This window comes from Ictalurus furcatus, chromosome 16, assembly GCF_023375685.1.
Source record: "Ictalurus furcatus strain D&B chromosome 16, Billie_1.0, whole genome shotgun sequence".
Lineage (NCBI taxonomy): Eukaryota > Metazoa > Chordata > Actinopteri > Siluriformes > Ictaluridae > Ictalurus > Ictalurus furcatus.
In genome coordinates this window covers 12692307-12701501 of record NC_071270.1, presented here as the reverse complement: position 1 = coordinate 12701501, position 9195 = coordinate 12692307, and the positions used below count along the sequence as shown (strand labels likewise).

The following is a 9195-nucleotide window of genomic DNA, read 5'->3' as shown; positions in this document are numbered from 1 at the left end:
GATGAAGCTGTTCTGTACTGAGGAATGGGCTAAAATTCCTCCAAGCCGATGTGCAGGACTTATCAACAGTTACTGAAAACATTTAGTTGCAGTTGTTGCTGCACAAGGGGCTCACACCAGATACTGAAACATACTTTTGCCACTTGCGTATATGTAATATTTGATCATTTTCCTCATTAAATAAATGACCAAGTATAATATTTGTCTCATTTGTTTAATTGGGTTCTCTGTATCTACTTTAGGACTCTAAAGGACTTGTGTGAAAATCATTCTAAAGGGTTCACAAACTTGTGTTCAACTGCATGACCAAGAAATAACACGACTTAAATCAAGCGCATACACTGCAAGGGCTTAGTTAGTAACTTCAGTTTGGACTTTTCCCTATCAGGCCTGAAAATAAATGCCGCTAAATGAAACTGCCCCAATATATATGAAAGCGAAGAGGAAATACTGTACGTAAACTCATATCCAAAAGGTGGAACCATTAAACTCTGGCTCGAGTTTCACATCGGAAACTTTTTCATGTTGTACTTCATGTACATTGACGCCGCAGGTAGATTTTAATTGCTTTAATTACACATTACATGTCACGTTTAATGAAGATTTAACATGATGTGCGACATTATGTAGCTATATCATCCGTCAGAACCATGTAATTAGTGTCGCAGTCTTTTATATATATAATGCTTCGTGCTAGCAGCTAAGCACTGTGTTTAGCTACACTGTCAGTAGAATTAAATGTCATAGAGTCCGCTGTATTTATCATCAAACTTCAAACGAGGTTAATCTCTGTTTTGGATTGTAATTAATTTTATAGCCTGCATTTTAACGCAAAGTAAGATGATTAGGATATTGCAAGCAGTAGACTAGTTATCTACATTATGTGATCATCGGCAGTACTTGCACTGTGTAAAGACAGCTCACTGGTTTTGCTTAACACTTTAGTGCACAGGTTCTCACCCTTGGCTTGGAGTAACCCCCCGTCCTTTATATTTTAGTGTTTTTCCCTGCTAAAATACACCTGATTCAACTAACCAGCGCATTATCAGGACCTACTGAGTTTCAATGGGTGTGTTACAGTAGGGAAAGCAGTCAGGGGGTTCTCCAGGACCAGGGTTGGGAACCTATGCTTTAGTGTACTAATGGCGGCGTAAAAGGATGTAAACCTTTCACCCATAGTGATTTTTGTTCTTCAGCTATGTCGATGATATCTCATGGCTTTAAAAGCAGCAAGCAAGACTTCACATTTGGGCCATGGAAAGTCACCTCAGCAAAAACCCATATAATGAAATCTAAAGATATCGAGCAGTGAGTATTGTTTGCACTTCCCGAGCAGCTAAAACCATCATCAGCTAGAATTATTTTCAGCCTTGCAGTGGTTTATTGTTGCTCTGATTTTGCTTCTGACGACTTCTTGTGAAGGTTAGCTGAGGAGATGCACATGCCGTCTCTCCCAGAGATGCTTTTTGGAGACAACGTGCTGCGCATTCAGCACACCGACGGCTTCGGCATTGAGTTCAATGCTATCGACGCCCTCAAGCGCGTCAACAATTTACAACACTCGGTACAAGTGGCATGTGCCCAGGAGTGGCAGGAAAGCAGGTGGGACTTGCTAAGTAACACACGAAACACAAAAAAGGCATTCAAATACATTTATTATGCAACTCTTGGTTTGGACTTTGTGCTGGCATTGTGTTTTGCTGCAGAGCCGATTCTGAGCACAAGGACGTAGTAAAGCATTATGACTGGACGTATACAACAGATTACAAAGGGACGTTGCTTGGTGAAGACCTGCAGATAAAGGTAATTTGGCACATTAAAGTGATTATTCTTCATCATGTTCTTTTTCCTAAATTCTTAAGAAAATGTATCTACCTTCCTGGGCATACTAAAAGAAGTGCGTATGATACTCAGGTGTCTGCTACATCAGATCGGATAGACCTGGAGAAACTGAAAGCTCGGGAGCAGATCATGTTCTTCGAGGATGTGTTGTTGTTTGAGGATGAGCTCCATGATCATGGTGTATCTATGATTAGTGTGAAAATTGTGAGTGACGGCCACGTTTTCATTTGCAAACTCTGTGTTGTGTACTCTGTGTCTACGTTGATGCAAGATTCAGGGATGGTATTTGCTAATCTACATATCTATAAATGTCTAGATCTAGAAAAAAGTTAGTAGAGAGAAACACGATCTTCATTTCTAAGTTCTTTAATCCAGACCTTGGTGCTGTGTTGTGTGTTTCAGAGAGTGATGCCCACTAGTTTCTTTGCGCTGCTGCGCTTCTTCCTGAGAGTGGATGGAGTTTTGATTCGGATCAACGACACACGGCTCTATCACGAGGCAAGTCAAGCTTATTTTACGCAGCAACATTCTCTGATTAAAACGTGGCAATATACAAACAGGTTTGCCTTTGTTTTAATAAATCTTGCCATTTCAGGACTGATTCTGTCCCTGGAATTGATTGAGATGCACCTTGTGTTCATACTAGTGTGAAGTGAGATTTAAAAAAAAATGTATTAGAATAAACAAAATATTAACAGATTAATTAATTTGGCTCAAGCAAATTTCTTAGACCAGTTATTCAGAGTGGCTTGTACATGTAGCTCCTGCCTTTGTTTTGTGTTTATGTATTCAGATTAAAGGGGGGGGGGGGGGAATATCATTACTTTTTGAACCTATTTTCCAGCACAAATAATGATAACCAAGAATCTAACAAGCTTTGTAACTGCTAAATCAAGTTTGTTCAAATGTGCCTTAATTGGACTTAATATGCTTTTCCAGCCCTGCCCCATCCCCTTAAAAGGCCATTTATAAAGGCTTTCATGCTGCAATCGACTCATAATTTATGACCTCTGACTAGGAAATACCAAATGAAAAAGCATCCTCAGCTCAGAATTCCTAGTAATGTACTCGGATGGTCTCCTCAGCCTTAAGTTCAGGAAGTGATTTTAAATCAACATTGCTGCTCACAGTATCAACAGAAAAAAAGAAATACTCCTTACCTTTGAATGAGACTATATACAGTAGTTCGCTGTTTTGAGGAGGTAAACCTCTCATCACAGTTTAATTCAAGTCGAGTGGCTTTATTGTCAATTTAACCATATACAGCTGGTGCAGTACAAAGTGAAACGAAACAACGTTCCTCCAGTTCGTCCAACGTTCGCTACATAAAACAACACACTAACCACATGAGACGACACAGAACTAAATAAGATCTACACGTTTTTACATATAATGCACGTGCAAACATGTGCAGACAACAAAGACAGTACAGTAACTACTAAAACAGGATAATAGGCACAGTAAGAGACACTGTAGTGCCGACCAGTACACAGTTTTAGCGTGGAAATGTCAAATATAACAGGTCATGCAGAAGAATAACAATATAATAAAAATTCTGTGAATGTAAACCTACCATACTATGACATGGTATTCAGCAGATAAGCTTATACCAAATATGGACATAGTAGTTATTGGGGTAGCAGCCAGGTAGAAAGTATAGTAGTGACAAGAGATTAAATATAACTTCCTGGCTAACAAAAGACAAATATCTGTGTTTTTCCCCCACGTTGTGGCTTGAATGCACAGAGGTCGAAAGTTCTGAGGAAAGATGAATGCAGCATAAGTGTTTCAAAAAGATGGATGGATGGCAGGGGGTTGAGGAGACATTTTTTGTTTTAAAGCGGTATGAACAGTAGAAACAGTAAAGAGTGATGTGCAAAAATTGTCAAGAAATTCCGTTTTGTCCTGCAGGCTGGGAAAAACTACATGCTGCGGGAGTTCAGCTCACGAGAAAGTAAAGTATCAGCACTTCAGGTGAGAGATGTGCTACTAGTCTAGACTACTGCACTGATATTAAAAACCATCTGTGCATTTAAATACACTTTTCTTTTCATCATGTGCTAAAAGCAATGATGTCATCCACCTGGTAAACATAGAACAGTTTCATTGGCTGGAGAGGAATTTACTCTGATTTCTGGAGCTCTAATTCATGGTTTGCTTGAAGTGATCAGAAATCTAAAACCTCGGTCCCGAACATTTTGTTTACTAATGAATTCCACAGAAGTTCTAGCATTTTAAAACTCCCACAAGTGAAAAGGGAGAAAATCACATTTAAAGATTAAATTCAATTCCACTGTTTCCAATGAAACAACTACACTGATTGTCAAAAAACAACTGTTATTTGATTTTATTTCCATTACATTTAATATGCAATAAATATACAAATTAGAAACAAGATCATTTTTACTATGTTGGACTTTGTAGCAGCCTATTTTTCCCTAGTCTACTGACTACTGAACGAGACACCTTTCAGTTCTCTGGCCCTTCCACATCTGGCAGTCATTTTATGTCTAATAATAATATCCCTAATTTTATATTTATAAAAAGAGATCTGGAGAGATTCTGTATGGAGGAATGGTCTCAGATCCCTTGCCATGTATTCTCCAACCTCATCAGCCATTATAGGAGAAGACTCAGAGCTGTTATATTGGCAAAGGGAGGTAGCACAAAGTATTGACTAAAATGGTGCCAATAATTGTTGTGCACCTATATTTAACAAAGATTTTATTTGATAACCCTGTGTTTTGTTTGCAATTGTTTGATATCCATGACAGCAGAGTATTTTTGTGAATTCTTTTTTTTTTTTTAAACAAAAGATCAAAGGGTTAAACAATAAAGACAAAATTTTTCACAGCCTTCTTTGCTCATATTTACCAAGGGTGCCAATATTAGTGGAGGGCACTGTATATTAAAATATTTAATAAGTAGAGTTTTAATTGACTTGACACACTAATTTTTGTGATTCCTTTTTTCCCTGCTGTTGAGCCATAGGCAATCACTGAAAGAGCCATAGGTTCCCGACCACTGCCATAAACTATTTTAAGAATCGTTAATGCCTCTATTGTCATCTATATATTATATTTATATTGTTAGATATGTTGTCATTTACAGTCGTATGAGAAAATAAATACACCCCATGGACATTGTTGGCTTTTTTGACATATTTGGACAAGCAAACATTTGATCATCTTTAAACAGTGCCTGTTAATAAAGTTGATGTACAGTGGTGCTTGAAAGATTGTGAACCCTTTTAATTATAATATTTTTCTATGTATCTCCATAAAACTGTCCTAGAACATCATCAGATTTTCACATGAGTCCTAAACGTAGACAACGAGAACCCAGCTAAACAAATGAGACAAAAATATTATACTTGGTCATTTATTTATTGAGGACAATCATCCAATATTACATATTTGTGAGTGGCAAAAGTATGTGAACCTCTAAGATTAGCAGTTAATTTGAAGTCAGCTGTTTATAATCAATGGGATGACAATCAGGTGTGAGTGAGCACTCTGTTTTATTTAAAGAACAGGGATGTGTCAAAGTCTGATCTTCACAACACGTGTTTGTGGAAGTGTATCGTGGTATGAACAAATGAGATTTTTGAGGACCTCAGAAAAAGAGTTGTTGAAACTCATGAGGCTGGAAAAGGTTACAAACCCATCTCAAGTGTTTGGACTCCACCAACCCACAGTCAGACAGATATCAGGAAATTCAAGACCATTGTTACCCTCCCTAGGAGTGGCCAACCAGCAAAGATCACTCTAAGAGCAAGACCTGTAATAGTCCGTGAGGTCACAAAGCAGCCAGGGTAACTTCTAAGCACCTGAAGGCCTCTGTCACATTGGCTAATATTAATGATGTTCATGTTCACCATCATGTTCAATGTTCACCATCAGGAGAACAATGAACAAGAATTGTGTGCATGGCAGGGTTGTAAGGAGAAAGCCACTGCTCTCCAAAAAGAACGTTGCTGCCCATCTGCAATTTGCTAAAGATCACATGGACAAGCCAGAAGTCTATTGGAACAATATTTTGTGAACGGATGAGACCCAAATTGAATCTTTGGTTTAAATGAGTGGGGTTGTGTTTGGAGAAAGGAAAACACTGCATTCCAGCACAAGAACTTCATCCCATCTGTGAAACATGCTGGTGGTAGTATCATGGTTTGGGCCTGTTTTGCTGCATCTGGGCCTGGAAGGCTTGCCATCACTGATGTAACAATGAATTCTGAATTATACCAGCGAAAATATCAGGATATCTGTCTATGAAATGAATCTCAAGAGAAAGTGGGTCATGCAGCAAGACAATGACCCTAAGCACACAAGTTGTTCTACCAAAGAATGGTTAAAGAAGAATAAAGTTAATGCTTTCCATGCAATATTTGCAATATTTGCATAATTGCAACTTTCACTTGCAAGATGTTTGCGGGTTTTCTTGGAAGAACTGTCCGTTTCAAATCCCCCCACAACATTTCAATGGGATTCAAATCCGGGCATTGACTAGGCCATTCCATAACCCTCCATTTCTTCTTTTTCAGCCATTCCTTGGTGGATTTGATAGTGTGCTTAGGACTATTATTCTGTTGAAAGGTCCACTTTCAGTTTAACTTAAACTTACGGACAGATGGCCTCACGTTATCTTCAAGCACTTTTTGATGCAGAATTCATAGTTGAATCAATGAATGCAAACTGTCCGGTCCCTGAGGCAGTGAAGCAACCTCAAACCATAACATTTCCACCACTGTGATTCACAGTTGGTATGAGGTGCTTCTCCTGAAAATCTGTCTTTGGTCAGCGCCAAACATGTCTCCTGTTACTGTGGCCAAACTACTCTATCTTTGATTTGTCTGTCCAGAGCACATTATTCCAAAAGGCCTGGTCTTTGCCTAAATGCTCATTGGCAAACTGAAATTTTGGGGTTCTTGGAGATTTCTTTTTGCATCAGATGTTCTGCTCTTAGGCTGAATTTTCCAGGACGGCCAGTTCTGGACAAATTTGGCAGTCATTCGAAATCTGTAGATGATTTTCCTTACAGTGGAATGATGTATTTCAAATAATTTGGAGATCTTTTTAAATCCTTGAAAGACTCATAGGCATCCACAACATTTTTTCTGAAGGCCTTATAGAACTCTTTAGATCTTGGCATGATGACACCACACACCTCGATAACAAAGGGAACACCAGACACTAGATATGAGAGGGGTGTAAATAAGACAGGTTCCACCTGCACTCCTTAAGCAGGTTCTAATCACTGGCACCCAATATTGAACACCTGATTCTAATTGTATTTCTTTGAAGGTATGATAAATGTAGGGGTGTACTTACTTTTTCCATGTGACTGAGCTGGGGTTTTTTTATATGAATTTAAATTGTGACAATTACTACAAAATGTCAATTTTATGCACAACACGTCAAACAATGAGGTAAATGGGTTCCTTTTCTGTCAGCCAAGAACAGGAAGCAGAGGCTATAGTGGGCAGAGGCTCACCCAAACTGAACAGCTGAAGATTGTAAAAACATTACCTGGTCTTCAGATGTCCAAACTCTATAGACTGTTGTGCCAGTTTGTGAAATAGTAATTCCCAGCCCATCTGGCACCAACAACCATGCCACTTTCAAAGTCACAGAGACCACGCCCTCCCCATCCCCCCCATTCTGTTGTTTGACGTGAACATTAACATGATCATTTTATGCATTGTGCTGCTGCCACATGATTGGCTGATTGGATAATTGCACGAATGAGCAGGTGTACGAGTGTTCTTATTATAGTGGCCGATAATCGTTGCATTAATCTTTAGTGTATAACACATCTCTAATCTTTCAGAGAATATAGTATTGCATCCAACCTTTGAGGATTAATGCTCACATTATTGTTTATTCTACTTCCTGTGGTTGTTTGTGTTCAAACCCCTTCCTTTTCTCTCTGCAGCATGTTCCTCCTGCCTTGTACACAGAACCTAATGAGATTGTTCAGCATTTACCACTGACCATCATGGAGTGCGAGAAACTCGAATTCCCAGAGCAACAGCCACCAACCGAGTCTCCACAGTGACCCATAGATTACGCGTCAAACCTCAGAGTGCTGATCTAGGACCAGTCTGTTGCAGCTTTCTGACTACAACCACAGTATATGCACCCAGATCAGCATTCAGACATTGAGACTTTTGATGCCTGTGAACCCAGAAATGGAGCTATAACAAGCTGCAGGTCTGTATCTTCCTAGAAGTCCATCAGTCCATCAGCTCTCTTTAAAAACTTTTATAAGGAATCAAACACTTACTGTATGCCTCAGTCACTGTTACTGGATCATTAAATCTGTTTGAGTTGTATTCACACACACACAATGTAACCAAAATGTCAAAGATTGATTACGATGATAATAACAGGGATTTTTTTTTTTTATGAAACCAGTAGAAAGAGACACGTTTTGTTGGTTGATTATTGGTCTGAGGTGTGTTGAAATACAAGAATTGAAAAGTGTTTGTGTAATGGTCACTCTTCTATGTGTTTGTGTTTTACATAAATAAATCAGAAAATAAAGAGGTAATGTAAATAATAGAAACAAAATCCTTGATTTTTTTTAATCAGTCTGTAGTTATGGTTGTAATTGTCAAATTATAAATAAGAGTTCTGAAAAAGAAATGATTCAGCGGGTGGGGCTAGATAAGAGCTCAGCTTATATCATCACCATATAAATTCAAAGCTGTTGATGTCAAATGTGCAATTACAGAGTACACAGATTCACACCTGCGTGCTGAGCAAACTAGATATACAACACAGCCAGTAATGATAACATACAGGATCACATTCATTAAGGCTTCTAGTGTGGAACGACCAAAAACCTGCAGCTCATCTGTTTTATTCAATGTTGACATCAGAGAAGTTTACATGCACAGTTTCTTATTGATCACAACTCATAATATCTTTTTCCTCGAATATATTGCATGTTTCGCATAAATTTGTTCAAATTTTCTATGTACATATACAGAACAGTTCTATCATTTATATTAAGATAAATTAGACAATGTATTAATGTAAAGGCTTTACACTATTGTTTTTTTTGTTTGTTTGTTTGTTTTTTTAAAAAAAACAATTTACTGACAATTTTGAAAAACAACACAAAAAGGAATAATAACGCATGCACTGTAAGAAAGAGTAATATGGACAGTTTTGCAGCTGATGAAAAGCAGACACATGGTATATTCTTGCGAAGGACATTCCATAATCTGTGCTCCATTAATAGGAAGTCAATTCACTTTGTCTTTATATATATATATATATATATATATATATATATATTTATTACTTCCTATTAATGGAGCACAGATTATGGAATGGAATACACACA

The 9195-nt window shown here is 38.0% G+C and overlaps 1 protein-coding gene across 1 annotated transcript; it reads left to right on the top strand.

The window, feature by feature from the left end:
* The first annotated feature begins 280 nt into the window (after positions 1-280).
* On the top strand, positions 281-9103 carry tiprl (TIP41, TOR signaling pathway regulator-like (S. cerevisiae)). The gene is made up of 8 exons (XM_053646134.1): positions 281-553; positions 1197-1308; positions 1423-1602; positions 1707-1803; positions 1915-2046; positions 2245-2340; positions 3754-3816; positions 7777-9103. The coding sequence occupies exons 1-8, from the start codon at positions 523-525 to the stop codon at positions 7897-7899; spliced, it is 834 nt and encodes a 277-aa protein (XP_053502109.1). The 5' UTR covers positions 281-522; the 3' UTR covers positions 7900-9103.
* The last annotated feature ends 92 nt before the right edge of the window (positions 9104-9195 follow it).